The 15548-nt window shown below is 33.0% G+C and overlaps 1 protein-coding gene across 8 annotated transcripts in view; it reads right to left on the bottom strand.

Annotated features, from left to right (window-relative positions):
- Positions 1 to 15548, bottom strand: part of tenm4 (teneurin transmembrane protein 4) — a 493967-nt gene that overhangs the window by 339698 nt on the left and 138721 nt on the right. For all 8 annotated transcript variants that reach the window (XM_056474308.1, XM_056474302.1, XM_056474300.1 and 5 more), the window contains exon 2: positions 7599 to 7883. In XM_056474308.1, the coding sequence (XP_056330283.1) occupies positions 7599 to 7821 (223 nt within the window). In that variant the 5' untranslated portion in view covers positions 7822 to 7883. The remainder of the gene's footprint in view (positions 1 to 7598; positions 7884 to 15548) is intronic.

Raw genomic sequence — 15548 nt, 5'->3', positions numbered from 1 at the left:
ATTTTTCCCCCAATTTCTGTTTAACAAAAAGAAGATTTTTAATGACAGGCAATTAGCCTGTCATTGAGCAGAGCAAAAACAGTTGCCTTTGTCCATCCACAAGATGGCGACAAAAACAGCAAATCAAGCCCTTAGAGGAGAAAAACAAAGCGCAATTTTTAACTACAGCTGATAAAATTTGGAACAACTAAGTGACATTCTAAGTCCATCTCTCTCTTTTGTATGTTGTAGTGCTGTATTTATACAATATTATAGTAGTGTGTTATAATACTCGCAAATCTGGAATGTATGTATTTTTAATTAGCCACTTTTTGTATAACCCTGAGTTTTGGTTGGCCATCTGTATGTTTCTAATGAGTCTCATGTTTTCATTACTGCAGACTAGTTTAGTAAAAAGAAAGAAAGAAAGAAAGAAAGAAAGAAAGAAATGCCCGCATGTGTTTAGCATTTTTCCTTATCCCAAACACAACAGTTTCATAAACGTAGTGTTCGCTTTGCTCTGGCTTTTTTGGGGTTATTATTGTGATATCCTGATTGCAACAGAGAAATACTGGGAAATGTCTGTAGACTGATGGCATTTCATGACATTCAGCCTTATAATCTTAAAAGGTCAGCAAAATCACCTGTTTTGAATCATTCAAATCCTAGCTCTAAAGTGATGTTGGTGAAGTAGCTACGGTTTTTGCTGTTCTGACATCAGCTACACATGTGAATGAATGGTGGAGGAAAGTAGTTCCTCATACAAAAAAAAATTTAGACTCTCGTATTTGATTTTCTTTTTTATACACATGATTATGCCGTAGAACTGTTGTATGAACACAATATCACACTTGTAGCAGTGCAATATGCCTGTATATCGTCACAACAAAAACAACGGTCCCAACGTAATTCCTGTTTTACATTTTTAATTTCTATAGCTTCCGAGAATCCAAATAGAGCCACAAATTGATGAATAATGTTATGATAGCTGCTTTAACATTAAGTTATGATTGAATTGCCTCTTGTTACAATTATGGAATAGTTTGATAACAAGCAGGAAATGTTCATGGGCCAATGACATGATCACATTGAAATGGTCTATATAAAGCATCTGTTTTGTGAGAAGTGCTTCTCATGTGATATGTGAACAACCTGTACAACTTAAACTTTTTTTCGAGCAATAATGACATAAAGCACAGCTTTCTGTCATACACCACGCCTACCAAAAAGATACTTTTTTTATATTGGAGACAAAAGCTTCATAAACATGACATGTACTGAACTGTACCATACTTTATTGAACTGAACCGTACAGCTCATTGGAAATGAGGCAATAGTATTGTGCTAGGAATCCTTAGGAAAGGGTCCTAAAAAGTAGTTTGGTACAGTTATCTATTTTGGTACTTCAGACAGTGGAAACGGAAATAAATACTATACTATACTGTATTGAACCATACTACTCATTGTAAACAAGCCATAAGAACAGTGTGAGTAAACTTAACTCTTCTGGCTTCAAGAGACAAACTATCAACATGCAGCAGGGAAAATACAGCCAAAAGAGTTACATTAGCACATTCGATTTTAAAACCACTTGTTACAGCAGAACATCTTTGACAGAGCATGTCATCTCATATGACGCTAAATTGCCAGAGAATATGCGATAAATGAAACCAGCTGATATTTAATCAACCCAGGAAAGCCTAACGAGAAGTTTATATTCAAAACGTAATGCTCAAACCCACTTGAGTGCACTCAACACCACATTCAGTGCGTGCTCATGTCTGGCTAAGGCCAAAGGTACAAGAAAGAGGAAGCCGTTTAGATGGAGCTAACTGCAAACTGTAGATTTATGCCCGACAGCGAGCGCAATAACAGTTAGCGAGCCTGAGAGCAACAACGCATTTAGTATTCATGGAGGGGAAGTGGATATTTTTTCAGGTCACCATCAACTGGACACATTAGAAGGTCATAAAAGACATGAGCGAATCAGCATTCACGGCACCCCCCCTCTCATTAAAGTCCCAGCACGCTAATGGCAGAGCTACAACATCGCATTGAGCTTTCCTTTTATCTCTTCGCTTTTAGATACTGCTTTTGCAAAGCGGCTGGAATATATTAGCGACAGATCAAATCATCACCGCAGTCTCTGTTAATTGCTGGAATGCAATCACTCTGTGAGGCGTATCTGAAAGATGTGCTGCAGATCTCCAGTCAGTGAGATGATCCCCCCACCCCCAATGGTGATGGTTTGGCTCATGTTAACAAGTATGTGTAATGGATATGTGCTTTAATATGAAGTGAGAGAGTAAAATGATGAAGGGCACAGCTTTCAACACTTCAAAAGCAAATAATAAGCAGAGAGGTCATGTATCAGGGATTATTATGATTTAATTGCATTCTTAGCATCAAAAGTTTTAATAGCGGTCATTTAAAGGAATCATCATGTTCTAAAATGTTTCTTTCCCCCCCTTAATAGTGATCAAACAAGCACTTAGGACCTAAATTTAAGTTCCATTTTTCAAAACAAATATTATATGCTAATGAAAGGGTGTTGTTGTCTTCACTTGTGCTCATTTCTATTCACTTTTTACTTTGAACTAATCGAGAGGTTGCAAAAAGGTTTTAAGCCCCTTAAGAGGACATATTTGTTTTAAAATTTGGATTTGCATTTAATTTTGGAAAAAAAATATACAGGCAGTGTTGAGTAAGTTACTTGAAAAAAGTAACTTAGAAAAGCTTAGAAAAAGAAATTTAGTTGCTCAAGAAGTTAGTGGTAAAAAGTAAAGCACACAAATATTACCACCATACAACTACAGCGCTCATGTCCAAGAATAAGCAAAGTCTTACAACCACAAATGCTACAAAAAAATAATAATAAAGGGTTGCACAATATTGGAAAAATCTAAGAATAAGATATTTTGTTCTGCTTTATATAGCGATATGAATATTTTTACCAGATGACTTGACTTTATGTATTTGGAAATAATTTATATTTACAGATTGATTGGTATAATTCTGAACAAGAAGAAGTTCCCAAATGAGCCTGGTTTATCTTGAGGTTTTCTTTCCTTCACTTTTGTCAATTGGTGTAGTTTGTTCCTCGCCACTGTCGCCACTGGCTTACTAGGTTTGGGACTTGTGGAGCTGTGCATCGATGGATTTGCTCTTTAGTGTTTGGACTTTCAGCAGTGAAAATTTTACTAAACTGAACTTCAACTCTGAAAACTGGACAACCTAAAGTAGTTGCTGCAACTTCAAAGTAGTTGAACTAATTGAGAGGTTGCAAAAAGGTTTTAAGTCCCTTAAGGGGACATATTTGTTTTAAAATTTGGATTTGCATTTAATTTTGGAACAAAGTATACAGGCAGTGTTGGGTAAGCTACTTAAAAAAAGTAACTTAGAAAAGCTTAGAAAAAGAAACTTAGTTACTCAAGAAGTAAATTAATTACTTGACTAAATATTTAATCCACATAAATCTCAAAGTGTAGACAATATAAATTAAACTCTTAATTATGTACATTTTATTTAATCAGGACATTTTAGCTAGAAATTTTAAACAATATACAGTGCTCAGCATAATTGAGTACACCCCATTTAACAAATTAATATCTGTATAAAATTATCATAAATATAGGTCATATATTTTGGTGCATTTGAACAAAACAGATTTATTAAATGGATATATTTAAAATAGTAAAACTTTATTGTGCTTGACAGGAGATTTGTTTTAGGCATCACCATATTGCTGCAGACATTCCGAATATTCGAATAAAGCAAGTTTCCATCCAACGAGTCTAAGCGAACAAAACTGTCACTTCCTGATTATCTTGTGCCAAATATCAACAGTAAAATGGAATTTGCTGCAATAAGAAAAGCTGCGTGAATCTTTTCTTTATTTAATAACGTGCATTGAACGTGCGGTGGCACAGATGCTTTTGACTGTGGAACATTTATATGTTTTAGTGTGCTCAGCATGCAGGTTTGTCCATTCACACACATTTTGATCATCACATGATCTCTTATAACAAAATCACATGACCTTTTTAATGCACACATGGGAATTTGTTCTGTAAAAGTGTTTCCATCATAGTTTATGTGCATCTTTTCTAATCAAATAAAAGTTTATCACACTCAGTTATGAGCATGTTTTGTATGCGCATCTTGGCGTTTCCATCAACTGATTTATGGGCATATCCAAACTGTGCATAAAAATAGGTGGATGGAAACACAGCTAAAGTAAATGACAAACCATTGATAAATCAAACAATGTAAAAGTACTTATAGGTCTTAATTTATTAAAATGGTACAGTTACAATTAGTCACAAACATCTTTAGAAATAGAAAGATAATACATTATTTTGCATGCAATTCATGCAAAATATTGGAAAACAAAATTCAACAAAAGTTTGTAATTTTTTTTGTTTTTCTTGAATTTTGCTCTTTTTTTAATTCTTGTTTAATATTTTTCCCTAACATATAAATGTGGGTGTTATTTTGTTAGATTAGCTCCAGATTTGGCTTCAGTACTGACTGATCTAATGTATATGCACACATATATTATTGTAAAGCTTTCTATAGAAAATATTCATTTAAATGAGAGATTTGTAAGGGGTGTCCTCATATTTGCACTGTATGTATCAAAACACAAAACATTTCAAATTAATAACACCATATTTCATACATACAAAATGCTAAGACAAATTTCTAAGTTCTAAAATTACATAAATGTTATAGTTTTTAGGCATGTGCAGTTGTCAGACAAATAAAAACATATTTTGTTGAAAAACTATAAAATCTGAATAAACAAAATACAAACCAAAAATTTTATTTATATTTAATGTTTTTTTTTATAAAATACATATAATTATTGTAATATACTCTATATGAAATGTAAACTGGCATTTTGAAATGACAGAAAAACACATACCGTCGTAAATGCTATACAATACAAAATAATTAATGAACCATAAACGGCTCCCGATTAGAATCAACATGGTAATCAGCCAGCAGAGTATCAGTATACTTTTATTTTTTAGAAAATTGCATGGCTTAACATTACATACCTGTTAAGTTTAATATAAAGGCTTTACTCCATGGTCTGTTGAAATTCTTGATTCTGATTGGCTGGAGGGTGTGCATTATTTACAGTGAAACACACAGGTAGTTCCAGTCAGTTTTGATCACAGTTCGAAATAAATTCTCCCAAACGTTTATAATTACCATAACACCTCGCACGTGCTGCACAGAAAACCAATCTGCAAAATTAGGAAAATACTCATAAATTATGTCACAAAATCAAGTTTTAAGAGTTTTTCAAGCGAGAATATAGCTTTTTTAAAGTCAAATCGGCAGTTTATGTATAAGGATAGCACATGTTCAATAATGTTGGAAGCTCCAAGCGGTCAGCAGCAGCTCCGCGAACGGCTCCATAACAGAGCAAAGCTTTATATCGGCCAGACCATCTTAGCACCTGCCGCTTGATCTAATATTGTGCATCTCTGTTCTTAATACATAAAATATAATTTATCTTTTGTGTATCCAACAGTCAGTCTTTGGACTTTTGAACTTATTATATGTTCTCAGGTGTATTTTTTTAGCAGATTGCAGAGATAAGTTTTTATATTTAATTTTTGAGTAATGCAATATTACACTGATCCTGCGTGTTTGGCTGATTGGTTTTGTTTTAAAGAAGAAAAATAAAGCAGAATGTTCTTCTACCTGTCTCGGTATGTTTTTTTTTTCCTTTTGCTAAATTTCCTTAAATAGGCTTATTTTACAGCAAAGATTTCTATACCGGCCTTTAACTACTTTCTCTTTAATGCATCTCATGTAACTTCTGTTTCATAAGAGACAGCTTTGTGAATGTTTTATTTCCTGTGTATAGACCTGTATAGATTAATGTGTTTTAATAATCGTAACGTTATTCTTCTTAAAGCATTGATCACAGACTTTTTGTTAAATCAATTACATAAGTTTGCCTAGCTTAATACTTTGATTCGAAAAAGGCATAACAACACGATTTATTAACATTAGATGTTCAAAAATATTTGTTAAAGACAGCATATTTAAATATATAATTTATAAAAACAGCATGTTAAAACTAAAGTGTGAAGGTTGATAGGAAATAAATTATCTTTAATTTCATTAGCCAATGCGTAACATATTCCTAAAGTGTATTTAATTGATATGGTACTTTAATAAAATTTGTATGTTGATTATAAAATGTAAATCACGGAAATTCTGCTGTAGGTAGCCCAGCTCTTGCATAATTAAAGGTAATGTTAAGAGAAAGCCAATATACATAAAGATCTTCCCTCATCAGAGAAGTGGTAGAAAGTAGACAAAAGAAACATCTGTGACTGGAAATGTGACTGGAAACACACTCCAGGTGTGACTGGGAATGTCTTATTTGTCCACCTGTGATTGGATTGATGAAATCGCATCTTAATATTAGCATGTATAAACAACACGCTCCGCTGCGCGTCATGTGGTCCTTCGCCTCCACCACACATCGTGCATTAAAATTCTTTAACGCACGGCAAGCCGTTGATTATCCCTTACTTAACACACAACTTTCAAAATCAAAGTTGTTGATCAAAAAAAATACTCTCTATGTAACTAAAAACAATATTAAAAACCATTTTGGATCAAAATTTATCATTTGTAAAGGTTGTAAATGGAAGTTCTAAGCATCCTCCCAGAAGACACTGGTCACTATGGCGCCCTCCATGCAGCAACTGAGAAAAAAGGTCTATAGAACTGTTGAATGTTCGTACAGTATTTAGGGCAAGTACATTATAAGTAACTGTAAGTAAAGTAATTTACCTTTTATTAAATTACCTAAAATGAAAAGTAATCCCTTTATTTTTTAAACTGGGGAGATAAAACGTACCCTAGATATTTATGATCAATAAAGATTTATAATACATAGTCAAAATATAAATAAACACATAAATTTTTAGTAAGTATACACTGTTAGTAAATAAATTACTATTATACTTGAAAATATGACAAGAATTGAGTAATTATTGATTACCTTTTATTATTATTATTATTATTATTATTATTATTAAACAAATTCCTAGTATGTGTGAACATACCTAGCAATAAAGCTCTTTCTGATTATTATTATTATTACTACTACTACTACTACTACTACGACAAGTATAACTTAATATTAAATATTTTATTATTGTTTAAAAGAAAACAAAGTCAATAAAGAAATATTACTTAATAATAATAAAAAGTAAAAAATACTTTTTTTTATAAAAATATAAAACAAAATAACAGTTTTCAATTCTGAACTGTTCCCCCATTGTTCTGTTTGTCTGCCATTCAGATATGAAAAATTCAGGTCTGATGGTGATGGTGAAGGTAAATTCAGCAGAGACATAGAGCAATCAGAAACACATTATGCTTTAATAGGCAAATTATAATGTCATCAATAACGCTTCTCTTCTGCAAATTAGCCCAGACTGCTTTCACGGTAAATGCAGACCATATTGGAGTCCGTGCATCAATTTGAGCCCAATCTGAAAATACCCAGACTAATTCCTGCCATCTTGTTGCATTTGGAGCTGGAAAGCGCCAGAAATCGGTCGGGGGTGTTTCTAGCTCACCTTGTCTGCTGAACTCATCGGCCTCATGATGCACCAGGTCTTTGACGCGGCTGCCGTAAGCCAGTCTGGAGTCCTGGTCGAAGGCTTTCAGGGTCTCGCTGGAGCTGTAGGATTTAGGGTTGATCTTGCTGTCCTCGCTGTCGGCGGATGAGCTGGTGTAGCGGCGCTCCGTGTCCCGTCTGGAGGTCAGAGAGCGGTAGGGTCTGCGTTCCTTCACTTCCATCACGGACACGTCTGGAGTCTCAGCATGAAAGAGGGAAAAAAGCTGCTTCAGACCGTCAGATTCTGCAAGAGACACAGAGATATGAGAAAAACTGAGATCAACTGCTTTTTTTAAAGATTAAAACCTAAAGTTTCAATTTGAACGTTATACTATATAACACAGATAAACACCAGTTTTTAAGTGTTTTTAAAAGTAAAAAGGCTGAAATGTGATTGTATATCTTAAATTGTACTTCATTAATGTATAACCAACCAACCAATTATTATTAATAAAGTAAACGTTTAAACATTAAATTCAAAATTGTTTGACTTTAGAAGTAAGTCCTGTGAAATGTTTCAGTGTACTAATAAGTAAAAAAGTTCTTTAAAAATTTGTTTAAAAATGTTTTTGTTTGAGTATGCATGTAAAAAAAGATCAGATTCTGCAGGAGACACAGAGGTATGGGAACACACTGTGGTTGACATCTGCTTTTACAGATTATTATACATATACTATGTAACACACTGAAAAACCCTGCTGAAAAATCCAGCTTAAACCAGCCTAGGCTGGTTGGCTGGTTATAGCTGGTTGACCAGCCTGGTTTTAGAGGGGTTTTGGCCATTTCCAGGCTGGTTTCTAGCCATTTCCAGCCTGGTCTTAGCTGGTCAGGCTGGAAAATGACCAGCTAAATCCAGCTAAAACCAACTTGACCAGTCTGGTTTAAGCTGGACATAGCTGGTTTTGGCTGGGCTCCCAGCCTGGCAAGGCTGGTCAAGCTGGTTTTAGCTGGTCATTTTCCAGCCTGACCAGCTAAGACCAGGCTGGAAATGGCTGGAAACCAGCCTGGAAATGGCCAAAACTCCTCTAAAACCAGGCTGGTCAACCAGCTACAACTAGACAACCAGCCTATGCTGGTTTAGGCTGTTTTTTTTTCAGAAGGGAATGCAAAAAAACCCCACTAATTTAAAAAATATTAATTTATAACCAACAAACTAAACAATTGAACCAATGAATCAATCTACCAATCAATCAATCCGTCAACCAATGAATCCATCAATCAACCAACCAAAATATCAATAAATTTACCACTCAACCAACCAACCAACCCGTCAATCAATCCACCAGTTAATATATCAAACAATATATCAATCACCAATCAATCAACCAACAAACCAACCAACTAATTAACCAACAAACCAAACAATCCATCAACCAACCAACCCACCAATCAACCAACCAATCAATCAATCTTTCAACCAATCCATCAATAAACCAACCAATCAATACACTAATCAATCAACCAACCGACCAACTAATCAGCCAATGAATCCATCAATCAATCAACCAATCATCAATGAATTCACCACTCAATCAATCAATCACCAATTAATACATCAATCAAAATATCAATCAATCAATCAATCAACCAACCAACCAACCAATTCACCAATCAAACAACTAACCAATCAATTATCAATCAATCAAACAATCCATCCAATTACCAATCAATCAAGCAACCAATCAATCCACTAATCAATCATCCAACCAAACAACCAACCAACCAAACAACCAACCAACCAACCAACCAACCAAGACAATTAATTAACCAACCAATCAATCCATTAAGCCAATGTTTATTATTAATATTAATATTAATATTAATATTATATTTGTAATATAATAATATGTAAATAAAATATTTCCAAAATACCTAATAAAATTATACTATAAATAATACAAAAAAGTTCAAAATAGTAACACATGAGTTGAAAAAAATCCTGTTAAACAAAAGAGTTTTTTTTTTTTTTTTTTTTTAATAACTTTTTCTTTGTGTGTTTGTGTGTGTGAGACCATAAAAATCTACAGTAAAAAATAAGCCAGATATGTGAACTCCTTTAAACCATTTCTCCTGATTGGGTGATATCATGCAGCACTGCAGCATCTTGAGGAAAAAAAGAAAGCAGTATTCATTTTGATCAAATTTAGCACAACAAATCTTGAGGCTGTAAAGTTTATGACTTGAATCTCCTCCCTGTGTTTTTACCGCTGATCCGCCAGCAGATTTTTAGTGGCAGGTTCCTTCTGTTTGCTCTGCGCTTTACACAGTCTCAATACTCCTGCAGAGACTCACAAATACCTAAAAACAGCCATCATTTATTCACCCCCATGTGCCTACAAATCTATATGACTCCCTTTCTTTATAATAAATAATAAATAAATATCAGTGGTCTCTAAAATTGCAGTAGGTTTATTATTAGAACAAATATAGTTGTAGTCAGAATATAGTATTATTATTAGCCCTCAGAATTATTAGCCCTCCTGTATTATTAGCCCCCTGTATATTTTCCCTAATTATCTGTTTAACAGATAATTCAACACATCTTTAAACAAAATATTTTTATTAAACTGATTTCTAACAACTGATTTATTTTATCTTTGGCATGATAACAGTATATAATATTTTTCTAGTATTCAGTGTAAAGTGCAGTTTAAAGGCCCGGTTAATTTGCTAAATTAGGCAAGTTGGTAATGATGGTAATGATAGTTTGCTCTGTAGACAATACAAATTGCTTAAGGGGCTAATAATATTGACTTTAAAATGGTTTAAAAAACTAAAACAAATAAAAACTGCTTTTATTCTAGCTAAAATAAAACAAAAAAAGACTTTCTCCAGTATAGGATCACAAGAGGGCTAATAATTTTGACTTTAACTGTATACAGTGGGGAAAAAAAGTATTGAATACCTCACAATTTTTCTCAGAAAACATATTTCTAAAGGTGCCGTTGACTTGAAATTTTCACCAGATGTTGGTAACATCCAAAGGAATCCATACATGCAAAGAAAACAAATCTAATTAGTTTACAACTTAAGTTATGTGTAATAAAATTAAATGATGCAGAGAAAAAAAGTATTGAACACATGAAGAAAGGGAGGTGTATAAAAGCAGTGAAAGCCCAGACAGCAGCTGAAATCTCTCAGTAGTTATTCAGCAACCCTCTGCCCTTCCTTATTGTAAATTAATATTAGCTGCTTCAGTCAAACTACATTACCAGGATGATGAAAATGAAACCAGGGTTGACATTTCAGCAAGACAATGATCCAAGACACAGCCTAGGAAACTCATAAATGCTTTCAGAGAAAGGAAATCAAGCTGTAGAATGGGCCAGCTAATCACCTGACTTAAATCTAATATAAAATATAAAATAAAGACCATATTTGATAGACGAGACCCACTGTTTGTTTGTCTAATTTGTATATAAAAAGTAAGCAAACATTTTAACGACTAGTTGACCACTAGTTATTTATATTCATTTTACAATTTTATTTTATTTCATTTTAACAGTTCCATTGGTTGTATTGTAAGGTAAATCGCACAGAAGCATGGCTCATTTCACAAAATTATAAGTAATAATAATACTAACAATATTTAAATTATAAATAATTCCAACTATAAATAAAATCGTAAATGTTATTAAATGTTAAAAAATATATATTTAGTAATTTAGTAAATCAATTTTTTCTTCATTATATGTTGATCACACAAACAAACAAAATGCTTATTATTTCCGAATTAAGCTTTTCAAGTTATCTGCTGAAATTTCCTGATTGTTTTTTATTGTTTATTTTCAATCATTTCTTTCTCCATATTGCAGAAAAGATAAACACTGCAATATGGAAATTCAGTAAAACATCTCTTTTTCCATTCTACTGAACAAAATAAATCCATATGGAAATGACATGAAGGTAATTAAAGCAATATTTGTTTTTTACACTTTATTCAACATGCAAGGACAAATTATTGAACGCGCAAAGGAAAATGAATGGACATCACCGTCTGCCTTATTAATATTCGACCGTCATCACAAATCCTCATTACAAAGCAAACAGCAGCACTAGAGCTTAACACATACACACACACACACACACACACACACACACACACACACACACACACAAACACACACACACACACACACACACACACACACATGCACACACACCTCTGTAACTTCATCACACTTTGTAGAATAGTGTAAAACCAAATGGTGGTGTGCGGACAAATAAATAACAAAAACAGTCAGACTGCTTTTACAGATAAAACCTAAAGTTTTACTAATTTTAATTTTTAATAATTACAATTTGCTAATCAGCCAACCAACCAATCATTCTGTCATTCAATCCACCAATTAATACAATAATCAATATTTATCAATCACCAATCAATCTATCAGCCAATCAAATAATCAACCAACCAAACAATCCATCATTCAACCAACCAAACAACTAACCTACCAATCCACCAATCAACCAACCAATCAATCTATCAATCAACCAACCAATCAATCCACTAATCAAATAACCAATCAACCAACCAACCAATCCATCAATCAATCCACGGTAATTTAAATACTCAATCCTCATCTCAAATCCTCATTGCAAAGCAAACAGCAGCACTAGAGCTTCCTATAACACAATAACACATACACACACACACCTCTGTAACTACATCACACTTTGTTGAATAGTGTAAAACAAAATGGTGGCGTGCGGAGAAATAAATCACAAAAACAGACAGACTGCTTTTACAGATAAAATCAAAAGTTTTAATTTGAACATTATACTATATAACACAAAGATAAATACTAAGAAAATAACACACTTTTTGAAGTAAAAAGGTTGAAACATGATTTATTATATTAAACATGATATATTTTCTTATAAACTGTACTCCATTCATTTATAACCAACAATCCACCAATCAATCAATCAACCAATCAGTCAACCAAACAATCAGCCAATGAATCCATCAATCAACCAACCAACCAATCAATCCATCAATCAATTTACCAATCAGCCAACCAACCAATCAATCCATCAATCAATCAACCAATGAATACATCAATCAATATATCAATCACCAATCAATCTATCAAACAACCAAACTACCAATTCACCAACCAATCGATCCACCAATCAATTAACCAACCAACCAAACAACCAATCTATCAATCAATCTACAGTAATTGAAATATTCATTTTAATATTTAAACCTCATGCCAAATCCTCATTACAAAGCTAACAGCAGCACTAGAGCTTCCCATAAAACAATAACACATACACACACATCTCTGTAACTACATCACACTTTGTAGTGTAGTGTAAAACAAAATGGTGGTGTGCGGAGAAATAAATCACAAAAGCAGACGGTCTGTGAGAAGACTGGGGAGCTGATCAGAGATGGACTCAATGAGGACTGTGAGTTTTTTTTTTTTTTTTTTCATTCTTTTTTCCAGCGTCGGTCATTTCATTTGCTGGACTTCAGCTCTTATCCACATCAAGTGTTTCTGACAGAACAAGCTTTACTATCAGTAATGGATTAAACCACAGGCTGTGTGCCTTCCAGACATTTCAGACCACAGCACTTCATTCATCCACTGCATCTGCTGACAGAGCTACTAAAAACAGAACACATGACACTAAGAATCTAATACAAATTTATCTTCAAGTCTGCATGAACTGGAAGTTGCTGAAATTCTTGTTTTAGTATGTTGATGTACTTACAACTGAAATGGAATATTGAGTAGGGAGCGGAGCTTTCTTTTTGTGCATCATTTACTCATAGCAAACTAACAGTAAGAAGGGTGTGGTGAAGAATATTGTGTCTAAAGCTGACATCAACAAATAAGGACTGCCTCTCCAATCGCTGTCGCAAATGGTCAGATTTTGATTGAATATAGCCTAAACAAACATATAATTTTAGTGTTGGTGATTACAAGAAACATGTTACATAATAATTACATAATAATATTACTTAATATTACAATAATATATAATATTATGGGTGACATGGTGGTGCAGTGGTTAGCACTGCCGCCTCACAACAAGAAGGTCGCTGGTTCGATTGCCGGCTGGATCAGTTGGCATTTCTGTGTGGAGTTTGCATGTTCCCCCCGGGTTTGCATGGCTTTCCTCTGGCTGCTCCACTTTTTCCCACAGTCCAAAGACATTGGGTATAGGTGAATTGAATAAACTAAATTGGCCGTAGTGTATGTGTGTGAATGAGTGTGTATCTTTCCCAGTACTGGGTTATCTGCTGTGTAAAACATATGCCGGATAAGTTGGTGGTTCATTCTGCTGTGGTGACCCCTGATGAATAAGGCGACTAAGCCAAAAGAAAATGAATAAATGAATGAATGTATATTATATAATATTATATCTAAATAATAAGTAATTATTTAAAAAACTGTAATATTATTTGAGTTACTTTTAAAAAAAATATATGTATTGCTGTATACTTTTTAGCTTAATTAATTAGACTATTAGTATTAATTATTTATTTATTTATTTAATATTAATGAGTATAAATTTATTAATTAAAATTAATGTAGTAACAACGAATGGCGCACTCAGTGAGAGATTCCAACACGATCTTACAGCAATTTGTAACTTTTTGATTTAGTATGATTTTATAATTCGCTTAAATTCGTATGATCTCATTTGTACAATTTTAGTAAAATTTTCTAATCCCCCAATGATGGTTGGGTTTAGGGGTGGGGTTGGGTGCCACGCCTCCTTTTTAAAAACATAAATTTTTGTATGACTGAATTTGTACAAGTTAGCCACTAAACTGTCAAAATGTGAAATAGTTACGTTTCCTCGTGAGATCAAGCTGGAGATTCATTCAATGACAGATTCATCAGCATGCCAGAGTCTTGCATTCCTGCAATGGATTTATGTATTCATTATTTTAAACGCATCGAACAAAAGGAAAAAACATGTTTTACATATTTAACCAAAAAGACAACAAGTACAAACGTGGCAAACACATTGCTTTAAACTTTCAATAATCTGTAAAAAATGTTTTTATGTTTTTTTAAAGGTAAATGAAGGTGTTGGTTGTACAGTGTGTTGTTAATTGCTGAAATCCTCTGTAAACAACAACAAGAAATTTGAAAAAAAATAAATAAATAATAAAAATAAACTGCAAGTTCTCATAGAGATCCAAGCCTCGTAAGAAAAAGCAGAGCAAAAGTAACTCAAAAATAATATAACACATTACTTACCATAAAAAGTAACTACGTAATGCAACTAGTTACTTTTTAAGGAGTAACTAAATATTTCAATACATATATTTCTTCACTTTTTTATTTATTACTTGATTTAATTGTTTTCTTGTTTGTTGTATAACATGTTCTTAAAGTAACAGTCAAAACAGCAGTAAAGGACTTTTCACTTTTTCTTTACACAAAATAAAAGGTCTTATATAAAAATATATATGTATATAAGTATTCCCACCATGGCATTTTGTTTAATGGAACTAAATTTTAACATTTAACAGATGCATTTATTGACACCTTATGAGATTATATTTTATATAGAAATAAACTTTGTTTGGTGCTATATGTACAACAGCATTACAGTTTGTATATATGCAAGTAACGTACAGTTAAAGTCAGAATTATTAGTCCCCCTGTTTATTTTTCCCCATTTTCTGTTTAACGGAGAGAAGATTTTTTTCAACACATTTCTAAACATAATACTTTTAATAACTAATTTCTAATAACTGTCTTATTTTATTTTTGCAATAATTACAGTAAATAATAACTTACTAAATATTTTTCAAGACATTTCTATACAGCTTGAAGTGACATTTAAAGGCTTAACTAGGTTAATTAGGTTAACTAGGCAGGTTAGGTTAATTAGGCAAGTTATTGTATAACAGTGGTTTGTTCTGTAGACCAGTGGT

The sequence above is a fragment of the Danio aesculapii genome, chromosome 15 (genome assembly GCF_903798145.1).
Source record: "Danio aesculapii chromosome 15, fDanAes4.1, whole genome shotgun sequence".
In the NCBI taxonomy this organism is placed as follows: domain Eukaryota; kingdom Metazoa; phylum Chordata; class Actinopteri; order Cypriniformes; family Danionidae; genus Danio; species Danio aesculapii.
This window is presented reverse-complemented; position numbering and strand designations above follow the sequence as displayed.